Below are 21,151 nucleotides of genomic sequence, written 5' to 3'. Positions count from 1 at the left end.
CGATCCTCTACGACTACCACTAGTAGGGGCACGAGAGGTACCCCGTGCTGGCAGCGACCCAGCACTGGGAGTAACTCCCCTACCCCTGCTGCCATGGCCACGGATGTCGCTCATGATTGCTGATGTGTGTGGGGGGGGTAAACTTTATTGGGGGGGGGGAAAGGCAAGGAGAGAGGCGCCTCTGGGTGTAGTAGCTTAAAAACAGTTTAATGGTTAAAATCAGACACATGTGGTTGTTACACTCACATTTGAGCAGTATGGAACAGGCATGTAAAGGTTTCTTTTAGCTGGGTGAGCTGTCATCCGAGGAGGGGAGTTCCTTTTCCAGTCAGAGGGAGCGCTGTGCGGGGAGGTCACTGCTTCATCCGAAGGAGGACATCCATGGGGATGTAGATGGTTCTCAACCCGAGGTCTGGAGCGCACGTGGATGGCTGGCGAGGGCGGATGACGTCACTGGTATGCGACGCGTTTCAGAGTCTCAAAGCAGCTGATGGATTGGCTGCTTACACTCCTTTCTCAATGCTTGAGAAAGGAGTGTAAGCAGCCAATCCAGACCTCGGGTTGAGAACCATCTACATCCCCATGGATGTCCTCCTTCGGATGAAGCAGTGACCTCCCCGCACAGCGCTCCCTCTGACTGGAAAAGGAACTCCCCTCCTCGGATGACAGCTCACCCAGCTAAAAGAAACCTTTACATGCCTGTTCCATACTGCTCAAATGTGAGTGTAACAACCACATGTGTCTGATTTTAACCATTAAATTGTTTTTTAAGCTACTACACCCAGAGGCGCCTCTCTCCTTGCCTTTTTTCTAGAAATTGGAACATGGTCTCTGTTCCCCTCTGATGGCAGCCCTGGAAGTGCTTTACCCATTTCATTCTTTAACACAGACTTCTTGATCAGTTTATCCCAAACTGTCATCTCCTGACTTTTATTACCATCTCCCGCTGCCTCATATTTGATATTTATGCTGTATCTCACACCAAAAGTTTTTGTGTACCTATGCGCATTATTTACTTGTTTCTCTCTTCTCTTCTTTATTGGGGGGGGAAATGTGAGGAAAATGTGTTTTTATGTGTTTTTTTTACAAGACAGGCACGCAGACAAAGACGTACACAGACAGCTACTAAACTATAATAAAAGTAGTACACCAAAGACAAGGACTACAAAATTTTAAAAAAAAAAGCACTAAACAAACACTAACTAACTTTTTTTTTTTTTTTTTAACACAAAACACAGACACTAAACACACACTAAGCTAAGCTAGATGAAATAAATGTACACTAACAGTGTGTACACTTACTACACAAAATTTAACTAAACTGAACAACACAAAACTTAGCTTTTAGAAAAGCTCTTTAGGAAAAACTAAGCAAAATGTGCACTGAAATCACTATCAAATATCACTGAACAGCGAAGCTGCAAGATCAAACAGTAACACAAGATGAACAAAACTTAGCTTTGAAAAAAGCTCTTTTAGAAAGCTCAGCAAAATGTGCACTGAAATCACTAGCAAATATCACTGAACAGCGAAGATGCAAGATCAAACAGTAACACAAGATGAACAAAACAGCACAAAACAGCACAAAACGTAGCTTTGAAAAAAGCTCTTGGGTCTATTGCTTTGAAAAAAGCAGTTGATATACTGGAATATATGCACTGGAATCACTAAATAGCAATGCAGCACTATGCTGATGATGATATAAATCAATCAGGAACAGACACAGGAACACAGAAACAGCCTCCACACTCTCTAGCCAGCTTCTGAATCTGCAATGAAATGGTGCTGGGAGTGACCTTATAGAATGTCCGTGCAGGCAGGTTCCTATTGGTTGCTAACCTCTGACGAGTGTGGAAGGAGAACTCTGATTGGCTCTGATGCAAAAGGGCGGAGAAAATAATCGCGCAATATTCCTATTGCCGAATATTCGCATTGCGAATATTCGGCAATATAAAATGATCGCTTCAGCTACTCGGCCAAAGGTCTCTAATCATACCAGCAATGCTTTTAGACGTCTATGGAGATCACTAGGATGTGATCTGTTTTAAAAATGAAACTGTAAAAATCGCTCTGATGCGGAAGATAGGGGCGAAGAAAATAATTGCGCGATATTGCGATTGCCGAATAATCGCATCGCGATTTTTCGGCAAAATTCAATGAACGCTTCAGCTACTCGGCCCAGGGTCTCTAATCATACCAGCAATGCTTTTAGACGTCGATGGAGATATCTAGGATGTGATCTGTTCTAAAAAAAAAATTGTAAAAAATCGAATATTCGGAATTGCGAATATTCACCGCGAAATTCGAAATATAGCGCGATTTCTCGAATATGCTATATTCGAGTCGAATATTCGCAATGCGAATATTCGTGAGCAACACTAGTGGAGAGTGTCCAAGTAGCAAATACCCTATCTAAAATCCAAAGTCAGCAGGCAAAGGAGTTCTTGCAGAGAAATAAAGAGAAGTTTTCAGACTTGCCGGGGCTAACTAGTATTATAGAGCATGATATTATCACAGAACCTGGAGTCAAAGTTTTTTTTCCGGCCCTACCGCATCCCAGAGGCTCAAAGGAAGGCCGTTTCAGAGGAAGTAAAGAAGATGGTAGACCTGGAGATCATTGAGGAATCGCAGAGTGAGTGGTCGAGTCCGATTCTGTTGGTACCAAAGCCCAACGGGACTCTGCGATTCTGCAATGATTTCCGGAAACTTAATGAGGTTTCACGGTTTGATGCCTACCCCATGCCCCGGGTAGATGAACTTATTGAGAAACTAGGTCCAGCCAGGTATATCACAACATTAGACCTTACCAAGGGGTATTGGCAAATCCCATTAACTAAGGCTGCTAGAGAGAAAACTGCTTTTTCTACCCCAGAGGGGAGTTTTCAGTACAAACAAATGCCTTTTGGACTGCAAACTGCTCCAGCCACATTCCAGCGAGCAATGGATAGGATTTTACGACCTCATCGGGAGTATGCCTCAGTGTACTTGGACGACATAGTAGTTTTTAGCAGAGACTGGGAGTCACACTTGCCCAAAGTCCAGGCAGTACTGGACTCTCTCTGGAAGGAGGGGTTAACAATAAACCCTGAAAAATGTGCTTTGGGAATGGAGGAGGTGAAATACCTGGGCTATATCGTGGGTAGAGGGGTGGTGAAACCTCAGGTCAGCAAGGTAGAGGCTATAAAGAGTTGGCCCCGCCCCCTCACAAAAAAGCAGGTACGTGCATTCCTGGGCATGGTGGGATACTACAGGAGATTCGTACACAACTTTGCCACATTGGCGGCTCCATTGACCGATCTGACCAAGGGTCGGAAGTCGGTCATGGTGGAGTGGAATGCAGATGCTGAAAAGGCTTTTTTGGAGCTCTAGTCAGCACTGTGCCAACACCCTGTCTTGATAGCGCCCAATTTTTCAGAAGAGTTTGTTGTCCAAACTGATGCTTCCGATGTAGGATTGGGAGCTGTATTGTCACAGGTTGTTCATGGTGAGGAACACCCAGTAGTCTTCCTCAGTAGAAAGTTGACACCAGCAGAGAAAAACTACGCTATAATTGAAAGAGAGTGTCTGGCCATTAAGTGGGCTCTGGAGTCCCTCAGATATTACCTCTTGGGGAGGAAGTTTAGGCTCATTTCTGATCATGCCCCTTTAATATGGATGAGGCAGGGTAAAAGGACTAATGCCAAGATTACACGTTGGTTCCTGGCGCTCCAAGAATTTAAGTTTGTAGTGGAGCATAGGCCCGGGAGACTGCATCGAAATGCGGATGCCCTCTCCGAGTCCATTGTTTGAGCTCCACTGTTGCCTCCACCTCCTTGGCGTTGGGGCACAGGGGGGGGGGGATATGTACAGGACGCCGTGGCTGGGTCCTGGAAGGACGTTATATTTCCCCTCTGTTTGGACTATGGTGCCTTTAAGGCAGGGGTGGGGAACCTGCGGCCCGTGGGCCGCTTGCGGCCCCGCAAAATCATTCCATGCGGCCCCCATGCGATCAGAAAAAAAGCGCCGCTGATTGTCACTATGGAGCGGAGTAAATGTATTGCTAAACACACTGACAATGAATGAATGATCATGGCGATCATTCATTCATTGTCCGTGTGTTTAGCAATACATTTACTCCGCTCCTGCGGCCCGCCCGTTAGCCGGCGCCAGCCTCCAGCCAATAGCATTTACTCCACTCCTGCGGCCCGCCCCTGTTAGCCGGCGCCAGCCTCCAGCCAATAGCATTTACTCCGCTCCTGTGGCCCGCCCCTGTTAGCCGGCGCCAGCCTCCAGCCATTGCACTGCAGCTAATGAGCTGCTCCCCTAGGCTTACAGCCCCGCCCGGTGGCGGCGGCGTGACGTCACTCACGGCGGGCGGGGATTACCATTCATGGCTGGCTGGGATGGCACTAGCCAGCGCCACCGACGAGGAACCATTTCCAGCAGCAAGTAAGGCAGCCATAAATATTATGCTGACAGCATCATGAAATACGGCGTATTTTTTTAATATGCAGCATAGCGGCGGGGGAGGGGGGTAAATGTCCTGCACAGTGCACAGGACATTAATACATAAGTTACCATGACCAGTGCAGGACATTTACCCCCCCCCCCCACATGCTGCATATTAAAAAGATCATATTTACATTTAATAATTTTCAAATTGCATCAATGATTCAATTTGAAAATTATTAAATGTAAATATGATGAATATGATCTTTTTAATATGCTGCATGTCGGTGGGGGGGGGTAAATGTCCTGCACTGGTCATGGTAACTTATGTATTAATGTCCTGTGCACTGTGCAGGACATTTACCCCCCGCCGCTATGCTGCATATTACAAAAAATCACAGACAGTCATCAAAGTTAATAATCTTCAGACTGAATCATTCTGTATGCAGTCTGAAGATTATTAACTGTGATGACGGTCTGTGATTTTTTTAATATTCAGCATGGCGGCGGGGGGAGGGGGTAAATGTCCTACCTACACAGTTGCACTGGTCATAGTAACTCATGTATTAATGTCCTGCACTGTGAGTTACCATGACCAGTGCAGGACATTTACCCCCTCCCCCCATGCTGCATATTAAAAAAAAATCACAATGTCATTAGGGGAAAGTTCTTATCTTTATTCAGCAGTTCTAAGTCCCGACAATCTAATCTCCCACGTCCTCTTCTATACAGATACCCTGGCTGAGTAATGTAATTGCCGAGAACCTCTGCACAAGGATTACTCCGCCTGAGCCAGAAAACCATCAAATAGTCCCTGCAGAGTAATCCTTGTGCTGCTGATCCCGGCAATTACATCACTCAGTGTATCTGTATAGAAGAGGATATTGGGGCTCAGATTAAATTGTCCGAACTGCTGTATAAGGATAAGAACTTTCCCCTACCAACTTTAACTACTAGCGTTCCTCCACCAGCTAAGCCACAGTACAGTTTGAATCATGTGTCCGGGTAGAAGGTGGAAGGAGACCCGGACACATGATTCAAACCCCGTACTGTCTGGGTCAATCCCGTACAGGTGGCAACCCTAGGTAAATGTCCTGCACTGGTCAATGGTCATTGACTCAAGTATTAATGTCCTGCACAGTGCAGGGTGCTGTGTAATGTAAAGGGGGCCAGTGATGCAGGGTGCTGTGTAATGTAAAGGGGTCCAGTGATGCAGGGTGCTGTGTAGTGTAAAGGGTCCAGTGATGCAGGGTGCTGTGTAATGTAAAGGGTCCAAAGGTACAGGGTGCTGTGTAATGTAAAGGGGTCCAGTAATGCAGGGTGCTGTGTAATATAAAGGGGTCCAGTGATGCAGGGTGCTATGTAATGTAAAGGGGTCCAGTGATGCAGGGTGCTGTGTAATGTAAAGGGTCCAGTGATGCAGGGTGCTTTGTAATGTAAAGGGGTCCAGAGGTGCAAGGTGCTGTGTAATGTAAAGGGGTCCAGTGATGCAGGGTGCTGTGTAATGTAAAGGGGTCCAGAGGTGCAAGGTGCTGTGTAATGTAAAGGGGTCCAGTGATGCAGGGTGCTGTGTAATGTGAAGGGGTCCAGTGATGCAGGGTGCTGTGTAATGTAAAGGGGTCCAGTGATGCAGGGTGCTGTGTAATGTAAAGGGGTCCAGTGATGCAGGGGGGGGGCACGTTTAATCCCCGCTATAACAGGCTAATTTTTAAGTTGATCATTTTGTACGGCCCCCGAATGATGTTACAAAAATCCAAATGGCCCTTGGCAGAAAAAAGGTTCCCCACCCCTGCTTTAAGGGAACGGAAAGGGTTAACGCACCTGTCTAAGGAAGAAGTTTAAAGCAGACAGGAAGTTGCAGGTGAGAGTAGAGGTGCATAGTGAAGGCTGTGCATGGTGAATGGTGGACATGGAAAAGCTGTGAAAAGCTGTAAAAGCACTTGTCAGTGTCCTATCTGGAAGCCTGCTACTGGGAAACTTACCTGCAAGGACTGTTTAACTGCGATAGCAGTTCCTTAGCTGTACAAGTCGGTGAGACTGTTATTTCTTTTGTTTTTGCTGCTGTGAAGCCATTTAAGTTTAATAAACCTCCGTTTTGATTTAAAAGCCTGTGTCCTGGGCGCATGCGCGAGGCTCGCGATGGAGGAAGTGTTCCTTTAGAGCTCCGCACTCCCCGCCACTACATCGGGACTTAATTAGCCTCCTGAACCACGCAGCAACCCTGCTTTTTCGAGCAATCCCCTCCGGAATGGACGCTGCCTCACCCGGCATGGTTTTAACCGGCCACCGCAGCAAAACGAAGCCTAAACCGATCAAGGAAGCTCTGGTCAGCACCTGTTCCAAGATGGCGGCGAAGGCCCTGGCTAAGCAACAGGCCGCTTCCCCAGACAGATCTATACAGGCAGACAGCAAGGAGGATGATTGCACTGAATTTCATACCAGCGGTTCCCCTACTCTACCGTCGTCAGGTATGTCTCAGACCGACTTTCTTAAGTATATGGAATCCATGCTACATAAGGCCCTTAAAGCTACCTCTGACCAAATCACTAACAGACTGTCACGTGAGATCAGGGAGCTAGGCCAGCGGACAGCGGACTTAGAAACCAGGGTGGACGATATGGAGCTCACCCTCCAGGAACAGGCCCAAGAGCAGGTGGCTTTGCGTGATGAGAACGCCGCCCTCCTCTCACGTTTAGAGGACGCGGAGAATCGCTCTCGCAGGTCTAACCTACGCATCCGCGGCATACCCGAGACTGTTGATGACCTGCAGTCTTTTTCCACGGCCCTGTTCCAGGAGCTAACAGCATCCTCCATACCGATTGAAAGGTTGGAATTCGACCGAATTCACAGGGCCTTAACCCGCCGCCAGCAAGATGGTCCCCCGCGGGACATCATAGTTAAATTACACTTCTTCCGCATGAAGGAGAAGTTGCTTACTGCTGCCCGCAATAAGGACGCTCTCCTGTTCCAGGGTCATACTTACCAGCTTTTCTCTGACCTGGCTCCCCTCACAATTGCAAAACGACGTGCCATGAAACCGCAGTTACAAGTGCTTGTGCAACATCAATTGAAATATACATCGCGTTTCCCTTTTGCCCTGCAATTCTCCTACCAAGGTCAGCAACATTCCTGCACATCACCGGAATCCCTCCATTCCTCCAGCGCCTTTTGGAATCTCTCCATCTGGCCGTCCCGGCACAAGCCTCTGAGACTACCTTACCTCGCACCCCGGCTCGCAACGCCACTCACCCATACGCAGCTACCCCAAGGAGATCCCAGCCGGGTCCGTTTTCTGTCCGTAAGGGAACCCCTGCCCGCATGCCAAAGGATGGATCGTCTGATCGCCAGCTGTACTCACCCCGCTGAATTTGTTTGATTACCTTTCTCTTCGCAGGTTCCTAATTTCTTCCCTGATGTCGAAACAAGCCTCCTTGTCTGAGTCGATCGAATCGTCTGGATCCTTCGTTACCAACCATTCTACCAGTGGACGATTCCCCACTCGAGGCACTCAGGGACTGCCTGTCCTAGATCGCCCCCTCCACAAGGAGGTGATTGCTGCAACCCCTTACCGTTTATAGAGGTTGCCCAGGTTCAGTGTTACACCATGCTAAAGTTGCTTTTTATTTTGTTTATATTTTTAGGATTTATTCTTTAATGCTGATGTTTCAGACAGTTTGTGCTGGTCTGTCTCCCCTTTCCTCAATTTACCCTGTGCAGATGACTCTTTATAGGCAAATGGCTTGGCCCCCACCTGTATCCATTTGGGTGCTGGCGGGTGTTGGCCGGTAACTACTACATATTGAGCTGGAGGTTATCTGTTGTAACTTATAATATGCGAGAGGGATACTACTTCACCTTTATCACTATGTGAATCTTTGTGTCCTGCTCCTATGAGGCTCCCCCCTTCCCTTCCCTCCCCTCCGAGCCCCCTCCCTTTCCCTCCCATTCCCTTCCCTCCCTCTCCACTCCTTTCTCCCTTTCCTATCCCCCCTTATCCTTTCTGTTCACTTCCCACACCCTCCCCCCTACCCCCCAGCCTTTGCCCTACCTTCCCCCTCCCCCTCCCATCCCTATGCACACCTCCTCCCTTCCCTTCCTCTGCTCTCACCCTCATGCATTATTTTACTGGTTTCCTACTAGACCTTCTGTCCCGGGTATCCCCTAGGACATTGGAGATGTTTGGCTAAAAATATCAGTCCTGATACTTGTGTTGTTGCCGGTATTCCTGTTTTTGTTTTGTTTTTATTGCTACCGAGCACAGGCTCTTTAGTTAGGCCGACTGATTATTGCAAACTGTCTCACAATATATGATTTGTATATCCCGTTTGTGGCGGGGAGCTGTCACTGCTCCCCCTTTCTACGGTCCACCCACGGGCTAGCTGGCTGGCCCCTGTGTTGGTGTACTATTTGGTCGGGCGATAGAGTTAGACTCTTCTCCCTCTTTGTGACCATTTGCTTGCCCTACATGGTTACTCCTCTCTTCCACCCTCTCTTTCTTCTCTCCTTTGTTTTCTCTTTTCTTCTCTTTTCTCTAGGTCGGCTGGGTTGCATGGCCCTGAAGGATTCACCTCAATATTCCTTAACCGCTCCCAGGTGGCCCCCTTGAATGTACTCTCGTTGAATGTTAAAGGACTCAACTCATCTAATAAGAGGGTCAAGGCTTTCCAAACATTTGCAACTCTAAAAGCAGGTATAGTTGCCCTTCAGGAGACACACTTTGCAGCTCGCACTACCCCCAAATTTTTTAGTATCCGTTATCCCCAGGTGTTTACAGCATCAGCCCCCACAAAACACAGCGGAGTTCTAATTGCTCTTCATCACACTCTCCCTTTCACAGTTACTTCTGAGATTAAGGACCCGGAAGGTTGCTACATTATATTAGTAGGTCTCCTCCAAGATGTTGAGACAACCCTTGTTTCCTATTATGCCCCAAATACTAACCCGAATCCCTTCTTCTCACACTTATTTCAGGTAATACGCTCCAACTGTAAAGGGACATTGTTTTTATGTGGTGATTCCAACTTAGTACTACAACCACATATAGATAAATCACCTTACGCTCCTGATCAGTATTCCCCCTCTATACATTTCCGGAAACTCCTACAACAAGCTTCTTTGCTTGACACCTGGCGAGAGTGCAACCCAACAAAGAAAAATTAAACCTTTTATTCATACCCACATAAATCCTTTTCTAGAATTGACCATATCTTTGTCTCCGTTGCCTCCTCCCCCATACTACTTAATTCTATTATCCAGCCTATCTCCTGGTCCGACCACTGCGCAGTACTTACCACCGTTTCATCCCTAGTCCCTATGTCCAAAGACCGTACCTGGTGTATTAATGAGGCACACCTCACTAATCAGTCTTACTGTTTTGATATACAAATCGCTTTGGCTGACTATCTGAAACATAATTCTACCCCTGACATTTCTCCTGTTCTCCTCTGGGAAGCACATAAGCCTGTAATCAGGGGTAAATGCATTTCAGTATCTACCCATCTAAACCGTGATAAGAAAGCCAGGCTAGTTGAATTGGAATGTGATTTCCATCACTGTTTCCTCCAATTTCAGTCCTCCCCAACTGAGGCGCATAGAATACAGATGGAAAAGTCAAGGACAGAACTTGATCTAGCATTAGCTGAATTAGCTGACAAGGCCATTCGTAGATCAAACCACACTATCTACACTAAGGCTAATAAACCGGATTCTTTTTTGGCCCTCCGTCTTCCAGAGTGGAACCATGTTCCTATCAGGCTGCGTATAGACAAAAACACTTACACTAGTAATCCCGTAAAGGTCCTAGCTGAATTTCAGAAAAGGTTACAGGAACTTTATAAAGCCCAATCCTCCTTCTCCCCCTCCACAGCTGATGTGCTATTTCAAGATACCCCTTTGCCCACTTTGTCAGACTCTAATCGTGAGTGCCTTGAGAGGCCCATTATGACTGAAGAGGTCCTTACCACTATCAAGACTCTTAAATCCCATAAACGACCGGGTCCTGATGGGCTCTCAGGCACTTACTTTAAGAAATTTGCTGGTACCCTCGCCCCGCTCCTCACTAACTCTTTCAATGCCCTACTTCAACATCACTCCTTTGGTCGAGATACATTGACAGCTATAATAGCTATGATCCCTAAACCGAATGTAGATAACTCCCTTTGGTCGAACTTTAGGCCTATCTCATTACTCAATCTCGATATTAAGCTATTGGCCAAAGTAATGGCCTTACGCCTTAATCCCATCATAGGTGGACTGATCCATAAAGATCAGGTCGGTTTTATATCTCGCCGACAGGCCAGTGATAATATTAGGAGAGTTGTTCTCCTACAACATCTAGCCAGAACACGTAAGGTTCCTATGCATTTGTTATCCCTCGACATCAGGAAAGCCTTCGATACGGTCTCCTGGCCTTACCTAAACTATATCCTTGCTCGTTGGGGCTTTGGACCGCACTTTTTGTAGTGGGTGAACTCCCTTTATAATCAACCTCAGGAGTATATCAAATACTCCGGCTTTCGCTCCTTTTATTTTGCTATAACATATCTGACAATCCGCAATCTGGACGTTTGCTGTCCATGCTCTGAATACTATATCTTTGATAATATGGTTTTACTTGACTCACCTGCATTGTACCATAATGTACCCTTTTGTGTGACAAGCTGAAAATGTCTATTATTGTACTCGGTGTTTTGATACTCAATAAAAAATTTGCCTGTGTCCTGCGATCAAGCTGGTTCCCCGAACGTCACAATATATATATATATATATATATATATATATATATATAAAAAAATAAACAAATAAAAGAATATATACAAAAAAAAAAAAAAAAGGGGGTTGCCATCTGGGGCCCTGGGGACCTCCCTTACAGGTGTACTGCCTGTACCCCCCTGATGGCGTCCCTGTAGATCACCATTGCATTCACCCCTGAAGAGTTGGTAGATCCCACAAAACGCGTCGTGCATACATAGATGCATGATGTTCATACAGATGATTTTATGTTTTTTATACTGTTTTACTCCCAGATTCTCATTATACCATCAAGCCCCTCCACTGGTTCATGTTATGCAGGACTTGTCCTTACTCCACGATATGCCAAGTACCATGGGGTTATTATGCATATGGAATTTGTAGCATGTTTATGCGATTTTGTGGATGCAATTTTTTGTCATTCAGTATGCTTTATATTATATCACAAGGCATAATAAAATGCTCTTTGCTAAGACTGCTCTTTGTGATACATCTCTCATTCCAAGTCCCGAACTAACTCCCCCCCTTTTGTGTTGGAACAACCCATTTAAAGGGTTTGTAAAGGGATTTTTTTTATCTTAATAGCTTCCTTTACCTTAATGCAGTGCTGGTTTAATGTCCTCATTGTTTGTTTTTTGCTCTCAAGTTGCTGTAATTCTTCTCTGATCTCCACACTTCCTGGTTGTCTGTTTCCTGATGACCACAGTACTGGGAGCTTTCTCTCTGTGGTCACTAATCAAGGAGGTGTGATTACTGTGTGTCTAAAACCCCACAGCACCAATCAGTTTCGTTTTCCAAACCATCACTGCCCTGTATTGTCTCTGTGGCTCTGTACATCACAGAAGCAGGAAACAACATGCAAAAACGAAACTAGAAACTGCAGGTACATTATATGATTGATTGTTATCTATTTTAATCATTTTTAAAAGGAATCAGTTAACTATTATGTCTCTATACATTGTAAACGGTCATTTCAGCAAAAGAAAATGTTTCCTTTACAACTCCTTTAAGCAATATTGTTTACCTAGTATGCTTACTCCGCATGGTGATTGGCCTCATTTAAAGTCAGGCTGACCAAACTCTCTTTTTTCTGTTCCAATTTGGGATGGAGGCCATTTACCTATGGTGCCTTGGACCACATAATTTTTTTTTTCTCCCTACACATGATATTAACACGGCTAATTTTAGCACCGATACAGACAAATAAGAGGACAAGATCCTATCAAAAAAAGGGAATAGGGGACAGAAAAGCACTCACATTTGCCAATATCCGTAAATATAGGCTATCCCCCGGGGCTTAGACGTCAATGTCATCTCTGAGGTTTCTCTAACTAAAATTCCCTGACCACCTTGTATTGGACGGTCTATACTGATAGACTTTGGCTACTTTATATGGATATAATTTCTATTGTGGCCCTGGCCATTTCCTCTTCCCTCGGTTCTCTACGGTTTTCTGGTTACTGAATAGAATCACCCCTGATAAGGACATGATGCAACCATGATTTCACATAGATGAAACCTTCCCCCTTCTGTTTGGCATTCCAAACCCCTTTTGGAATTACGTGTAAACTATTCAGCGACTGCTGTTGTATCTGCGATTATAAGCGATCTGTGGTGCACTGGAAGGCTGACGATCATTTTGATAAATGAAATATTTAATGTTCTACTGCTAAAATTCTCCTGCCTCGTCCTGAGGAAGCCCAAAGGAGAAACACGTAGACGATGCGCAGAGGATATTTTCCACACTATAATATATCCTCTATTTTTTTTTATATCAATTGGAATTTTTGTAATAAATATATATTTTTTCTAATCTTGTTGTTCCCGTCTTGCCTCTAAAGTCCGCCCAATCGCTGCCCTTCCAGCAGTAATTTTTCTCTATTCCTGACAAGATCCTATCCTCCATTGAATTATCTTTATTGGCACATATCTCAAAATCTTGATAAATTGAATGTTGCACAAATAATAAAGCATATACTGACACTACTGAAGATATTACTAGGCCATGTATGCCTTATTTACCACTTTGCACAGTGGCATGTTCTCACATTTATGCTTTTTACAGCAGCTGCGTCCGCACTTATTTGTCACCTGTGAAGCTCTTTGTTATTGTTTCTTTTCTTGTATTCTAATTAAAAACTTTTACAAAAAAAATCAACACCCATAAAGCTAGGCAGCCTTGACAGTCTTGCGGAGATTTGAGATCCCAATAACAGTCAATCAGTGTCATCGGCATCAGGGGCTCAATAGCTGCTGCTAATCCAGGACTGATTCATTTTGACAAATGTTAGACGGTCAATGAAGTCTGTTGACAGATGCATTCTCTTATCGGTCACAAAATCCCCAGCAACATTGAATGTTCGTTTGGAAAGCACACTGGATTAGTAATGCCCCTTAACATGGGCATTACTAAAAAATAATAAGTTGTGGTTATATTGGTCCACAGACCCAATTCATTAGCTGCTGTCATGGACTAGGAGTAGATATGAGCGAATCATGCAGTTTATGCATTTCAATGACCAAGAACTCTGTCGTCCTCGGGTGACCCTGGATATGATCGTCTCCACAAAATTTGGCTCTTGTAATTTACTTTAACCAAAAATTTGCAACCTTGTATATAAACCAACAAGCTGTCTACGTAGATGAGTCCCTAATTAAGTATTCTGGCTGCATTGTTTTAAAACAGTTTCTCCCAAGCAAGTGTGCCAGATATGGGGTCAAAATGTATAAGCTCTGTGGCAGGGCAACAGGATATACATGTAGTTTCTGGATTTACGAGGGAAAAGATAGCAATGTGGAGCCCCGTGACTGCCCAGACTACATAGGGAGAAGTGGCAATATTGTTTGGGACTTGGTGTCACCCTTATTTGAAAAAGGGTTACCACTTGTACGTGGACAATTATTACACAAGAGTGCTACTTTTTAGACGGCTTTTTGAATTTCTAATTAGAGCATGTGGCACAGTGCAACCTAATCATTGGAGCTTCTCCCAACGGCTTGTAAATTTCTGAAATAGACAGGGGGAGAGAAGCTGCTTGAAAAGTAAAGAACTGCTTGCAGTGAAGTTAAAGGACAAAGAACATTTTCGTTCTTTCTTCCATTCACGCAAATACGACAGTCCAAATTGCAACAGCGACTGGTGTTGTTGAGAAGCCCCTCTCTGTCCATGACTACAATCTCAACATGGGAGGGGTGGACTTCAATGACCGGATGATGGGGTCATACTTAATTTATGGTAAGGCCAGATGCTAGTACAAGAAAGTGTCTGTATATTTATTCCAATTGGCTCTGTTCAACGCTTATGTACTATACAAAGCATCAGGAAAAAGTCCTGATGTTTCCAGGAGGTGCTGTGGCCCAATTTCCCAATCCAGATGCAGTGAACCGGCTGCATGAGAGGCATTTTCCATATGTCCTCCCTGGTATCCCTAACCAAAGAACACCTCAAAAAAGATGTGTCTTTAGTAAATGCAGATATAGGCGTGACACCCGCTATTTTTGTCCGTTTTGTCCAGGCCAATCGTTCTGTCCAGGCCATCCTGGACGGTTTCCGATGCTACCACACACTAGTGGAGTATTAGTATAGGGTACAGTATGGCACAGTCTAGGTCACACATTCACACAGGGTCTCAAAACAGGTTAGCCCATAGCCTGAAACGTTTAAAGTTTTTTTTAATAGTTACAAAAAAAGTGTAAAGAAAAAAGATAAAAAAAGCCCCAAATATTTGCTGTTTTATTGAGCTAATGTTCTTACCGTTTTACTGTATACTATACTGGTATACTGTAATGTTTTATTGTTACTGTATTTTATTGTTAACCATTGTTTGCTTTGCAGGAACACCATTTGTCACGTACCTGGTAGGAGTCTGATGTGACAAGGTCGGCCTCCCTTGTATCTCCAGCCCAGAACCCCTCTGAGGATGGGACAGATGGCGGTTCAGGTTAGGAGGAACACGAGTGCCTGTGAGTGTTGCTTGGAGTGATGTCAGGTGGAGGTGAAGACAGAAGACACTGGTAGAGCAGCAGGCACCGTGCAAGGTGGTGTGAAGAGAACAGCTGGAGTTAAGAGGAACTCCAACCCACTTGCAGAGTCATGTTGAACAAGTAGCGGGAACTTCCGGAATGCAGTGGTCAGAGGATAGCCGGGTTTGATAACAGACGGGCAGCGAAGTACACAAGGATCAGCAGGAGCAAGGTCAAATGGATAGCCGGGATCAGAAGCCAGGTATTCAAGAGGAATCAGGGTCCAGAGGGAGAGTCAAGCAAGCCGGGTCGGTAACAGGAATCTGGTAGATAATACAGGCGTCAGGAAATCAGGGAACTGCTGAAGACCAGTCAGCACCGCCTGATGATCAGAGCTCTCTTTAAATAGGCAGCAGGAAGGATCTTCCTGTCACATGATGAGCCTATGGCTCCCATTTCTTCTACTGGCAAGATTGCCAGTACTTCCTCTATGGCCATTTCTTCTACTGGCAAGATTGCCAGTACTTCTTCTATGGCCATTTCGTCTACTGGCAAGATTGCCAGTACTTCTTCTACGGACATTTCCCTGACACTCCGTCCTTTCCTTACACCATTCAGCTGCAGCATTGATTGGTTTATTCTAACAGCAACAGCGTTTGCTTTCAGCATACATAAATCAGTGACTACAGCAGTAGGAGGTGTTTTCACCACCTCAGTTAAAAAAAGAGCACACATACCATATATATGTGGACTGGGGGCGGATCGCCCCTATGCTTTGGCATATATTTTTTACTCTTTTTTGGCAGAGATTGCAAGCCTGGGAGTCAGGACCCTAAATTATTCTCTGCTTGATCTAAGATGGCTGCTGGGCAGCAGCATCCAATTCCTCTTGACTTTCTCTCTACTGCAGTACTGTTGCAGAAGAGCGCCACCTGCAGTGGAGAAAGTAGACTGCACCTGCCTATAAGTTCACGACAGTAAAAGGTAGAAAATGTGTTGTGCAGGAGTTGAAGAGAATGTTGTGAGCAGGGTCTGTCTTTGATTTTTAGTTAATCAGGTCACGGAGTGAAGCTATAACCCATTGTATGCTGCCATGAAGATGCACCATGAAAGGAAAATTACAGAGACATTTTTTTGGGTACAAGGTTTGTGGCATATGTGTGTTACATATACAGTAGGCAAGGGTTCCATGTAACAATGCCCCGCCCACTGTTTTGTGGCTACACTCACCATTTGCTACTTCAGGATTCCCCAGTCTTAAACAATCCTAGCAATGCCCCTGCTATCCACACACTGAAACGTAACTATTTTATAAAGACAATATTACTGCACATTTAAATCTTCAGTAGATTAATACAGATAATGTTAGCCTATGTAGTAATCTCCAAGCTCTCAGATCCCTATCTCATGATTTTATCTCATCTGTCCCTTTGCCATCAACTTCTCTATCAGTACTTTCCAGTTTTATTAAACATATTTTTTACTTACAGCTCAATAGTGTTTGCCACACTGCATCTGCAATCCCCCATAGACCAGACATCACAAAAAATACTGCAAAGTTGCCCGTTGTTGGTTTCCATATCAAGAAGCCGATAATACAGCCTATGTTTATAGCTGCTCCTGTTAGATAAACATTTCAAAAAACATGGTTAAATTTCAAACATTTAATAAAAAAGTACCATAAATACAGTCATTAGTTTGTCATCTGATGACATCAAACTATGGATTTTGTTGTTTAACCACTTCCCATCCCGCCTATTGACATATGATGTCAACAAGGTGGCTCTGCCATCCTGGGTGGATGTCATATGATGTCCTCGGGCCTCCCAGCTGCTAGGGGGCATCACTCAGGTGCCGATGAGTATGCCTGGCGGCCGCAATGTCGGCAACGTACCCGTGATCGGCAGTTACAGAGCCAGGGACATGGATCTCTGTGTGTCACTTCCGATCTGTCCGCCGCAATATCGCAGTCCTGACGCAGATAACCGCCATTACTAGTAAAAAAAAATATTGAAAAAATGTCATAAATCTATCCCCTATTTTGTAGGTGCTATAACTTTTGCGCAAACCAATCACTATACGCTTATTGCGATTTTTTTTACCAAAAATATGTAGAAGAATACATATCGGCCTAGACTGAGAACATTTTTATTTATTTTTTAAATTGGAGTCTCCTGAAGAAGTCATGTGTCGTGACAAATACGTGAAAGAGTCCAGAGTCCACTAAGAGGTACCGGAGGTGACTCTTGTGAACTTGACACTTGTTTTTATGCCTGTTTTTATTACATCCATTTGAGTACCATAATGTATGCCTTTTTTATTATTAAAAACTTTTAAATGATACTGCACTATTGGTGCTTTTTACCTCCCTGGGTGAGGGTCATTGTTGTCCATTGGACGTGACTCCTGAGGGGGACTTTATCCACAGAGAGAGATTACAGTTCACTGGGACACACTACATTCTGCAACGACTGGAACACTGTTGGCTATAATAAACAGGCTGCCATATCTTTTTCTTTTTCTCTTTTCTCTTCCTTTCTTTGATTTTTCTTTGATTATATCTCGTTGTCTTATCTATGAGGATAGAATCCTCGCTATTTCTCATTCTCAGTGTGTTATGTTTAGAAAAAAATAAATAAATAAATAATATAAACATTTGTATTTGCCTATGTTTAGGTTATTAAAGGATTCCACCAAACTTTTGGGGATATTATGTTTGATAAGGGTTTTGAGAATATATAATTACAGAAACCGGTGGGTTTTAGTAATAATTATTGGAGGGAGGGAGGGGGGATTGAAGGGGTTGCTTGACCTCTTGGACACAGACAGTTCCCGTTGGGGGTGTCGGAGAGGTTATTGTTCTCCAGAAATCCTATCCTTTATTCGTTCCGTGAACTTAGGTCTAGTACACACATGGGTTTTTTTTCTTATATATAATTTATTGTGTGGCAACGTTAGCCCTAAGGGATTCTATAGCATATTGAATTATTCTTTTATTTAATTATAAATTATTAGTTAAACCTAATTTTTCTTCTTTGCTTATACAAACTGTTTTACTCTCACCGTATGGTGATGAACATAAGAAATGGCTAGATATGATGGACAGTTACTACGACAAGAATGTCTAATATGTGGAGTAATGCACTTGCTTTATTGTTTTTTGTATATTATTGACTTGTATACTGCTGTTATAGTACAAATGTATGTACTTTTATTGAAAATAAACTTAAATTTGAATGAAAAAAAAAATAATAAACATGCTGTTACCTTACAGCAGTAAAACTCACTAAAACTTCAAAAGGATATTGGAATTCATTCTCTGCACCACTGTGATGGAACAAGCTTCTCCTTATAAAGCCATTATATGTTTTATCCTTTAAAAACACTCTACAATAGCAAGAGCCAGACTGCTTAAGGGTACATGCCAAATATTGTAGAAGGTGAAAACTAAAGCTGAACATAGGTTAAAGCATTGATGGTAACATTTCATGTGAAATAAAATGAATATTTTTGTGTTATGATTAGAACCACTGAAATGAAGTGTATATTTTCCTTGAGATGATTCTTCAGATTTTGTCCTAAAGTTATGAATCCAGTATTATTAAGAACAGATGTAATCCTCCCCACTCTCCATTCTTTGCTACACATTCCAAGCCTTGTCGTGGAGAGAAGGCAGATATGGACTTTAAGCTTCCCCATCCCCCGCATTCCTGATCACTTCAAGAGGAAATTGTGACTTTGCCACATCCTGTCTTTTACAGACCCAAGAAGGAACTTGTGTGACGTTTGAAAGAAAACCATTAATTTCTGTGACTTTAAGAAACTGCTCTGATTGGACTGTTCTAACTTTTCGATGTATTTGGATATGAACTGTCCAATGACAGCCCTACAAGGGGGCGTGTATGCATATTTGTGTGATATTCTCTGTGTTTTAAATAAAAGAACCAGCAGGGTTTTGCTCTTGCTGTTGGGATCGAAGCTGAGAGGTGAGCATCATGTAGTCTGATTTTGATTGCATTTGTTTCACCCATAGCCATTTTGAAATCAGCCGGCAGAAATGTTTACCCCTGAGTTTGTCAGGATATCAATTAAGTAATGATTCTTCATCAGTTGGCGCCCAACGTTTGTTTTGCTCTATTGGGGGGATGCAGCGCCCCGGGATGTGGTGGGGTGCGTCTGTACGGATGGTGACTGATCACCTCCATGGCTGCGTTTTTTTTTTTTGGCAGCGAACTACTTCCGTACAGGCGCACTTCATTCTTTCGGTCGTGCTGCGCCTCACCCAATCAAAGATGGGGGGAAAAGATTTCTTGAGCAAAAATATTTAATCCATCGTTCTTTTCTGCCGGTTTGACGTTTGTGTCTGTTTTATGTCTTTGATATCTGTGTTTTTATGTTTCAGTGTTGTGTTAGTTTGAATGTGACTGTTTCAGGGGTCTATGTCTGTAGGTGGACAGTATTTTTCTTTCAGGGGTCCTGAGCTGGTGACGCATGCTAAGCGTGTCTTGGGGTGGAGATGTTTATGTGTGCATGACTGTCCCGGGTTCCTTCCTATTATAAGCATCCGTGATTTACTGATGTTGGGTTAAGTGAGGTAGTATGCACATGTCAATATGTCTGGTCTGAAAGAAGAGGGTTTGGGGGTTCGACAGTCACTGGGATAAGTGGACTGAGTTTTTCCTTGACTAAGGTAAGTTCAAGGTGGTGGCTTGGGTAGTCTGAGTTTTTCCTTGACTAAGGTTAGTTCAAGGTGGTGGCTTGGGTAGTCGAAACGGAATAAAGATAGCCATTAAGGAAGTTGGATCTTTATGGGTTTGCTATGCATGTGGCTTGTGCCATGTGTATACCAAATCTCTTTTTGTTAGAAGATTGTGGGTTTGCTATACATATGGCTTGTGCCATGTGTATACCAAATCTCTTTTTGTTAGAAGATTGGGGTTCATTTTGGGGGGCACTGAGGGTTTTCTTTTTACATTTTAGGGGTTAAGAATTAGGGGCTGAAAGAGCCGTGTATTTTGTGTGTTCTGTGTTGTTCTGTGTTGTCCGTGCGTTTTTTTTACATGCATTCTTGTTCTGAGGGCTGTTAGCAGCCCACTATAAATGGCAGACAAGCACGTGCTGCAGCCAATTTTTTTCCTTTTCATTTCCATTCCCCCCCCTCTCCAGGCTGTGTGGAGTTCTATCAGCAGACTTTTTTTTTTGGAGTTTCAGATTTCTCTGCTGGAGTAACGCAGGCAGTGATGGCCCCCTCCCTGGTGGGGGGATAGAACTGGGTGTGTGAGGAATGTGGGAGTTCTGGACCCCCACATCCTGCTCATTCCTTCCCCTCTCCCCCCCCCCCAGGGAACAACGGAAGAGCAACCTAGAATAAAGTTTTTTTTAACAAAAGGTTGAATTGGGATATTGCAACTGTTTCTGTACAATTAAAATTGGTCTGTATATGCCTGTTACATTGTACGCTGATTTATCAGATAATTCGATTTAACTAGAAATAATGGGATATTTCTCCAGAGGTTTAACAACTATGGAAGAGACATTTGATGCACATAATAAGCCATTGTTAAGTCTTTGTTTTACAGTTAGAGTAACAGAAAAAATTGTGAGATCTAGTAACTTCTTCTACAGAGAATTAATTTAGGAGAATTATGTGCCTCATGGTGCTGGGCTTAGTTTAGCAGCCCGTCCTGTTTTTTTTTTTTATCCTTTTAATCGGATAGATTGAATGCGCGTTCTGTGGGGACCTACCTCTCAGGGTTGCCTACCTACTCTGACGATGCACTGTATTTTGACTTGATACATAGAGGGCTTTTTGCCAGTTTGGTTGTTGTAATGTGATACCCAGGGCCTGTTATTGTCTTTTCATTTCCCTCATGTTCTGCCCACGATGCTCCGACATGGGCCACGCCCGAATGCTGTTCCCTGCTGGAAGCATGGGCCCCGCCTGACTGCTTGAGGCCGTGCCCCTTCCTTCCCCTCACGTTCTGCCCAACTGTATGCCTGGCTGGAGGAA

General features: G+C 44.0%; 1 protein-coding gene across 2 annotated transcripts in view; it reads right to left on the bottom strand.

Moving 5' to 3' along the window:
• The window catches only part of LOC120937461 (protein unc-93 homolog A-like), a 1,112,011-nt gene that overhangs the window by 121,396 nt on the left and 969,464 nt on the right, over positions 1-21,151 (bottom strand). For both annotated transcript variants that reach the window (XM_040350715.1, XM_040350716.1), the window contains exon 8: positions 16,630-16,761. In XM_040350715.1, coding sequence (XP_040206649.1) covers positions 16,630-16,761 — 132 coding nt within the window. The remainder of the gene's footprint in view (positions 1-16,629; positions 16,762-21,151) is intronic.

This window comes from Rana temporaria, chromosome 4 (genome assembly GCF_905171775.1).
Source record: "Rana temporaria chromosome 4, aRanTem1.1, whole genome shotgun sequence".
Taxonomy (NCBI): Eukaryota; Metazoa; Chordata; class Amphibia; order Anura; family Ranidae; genus Rana; species Rana temporaria.
This window is presented reverse-complemented; position numbering and strand designations above follow the sequence as displayed.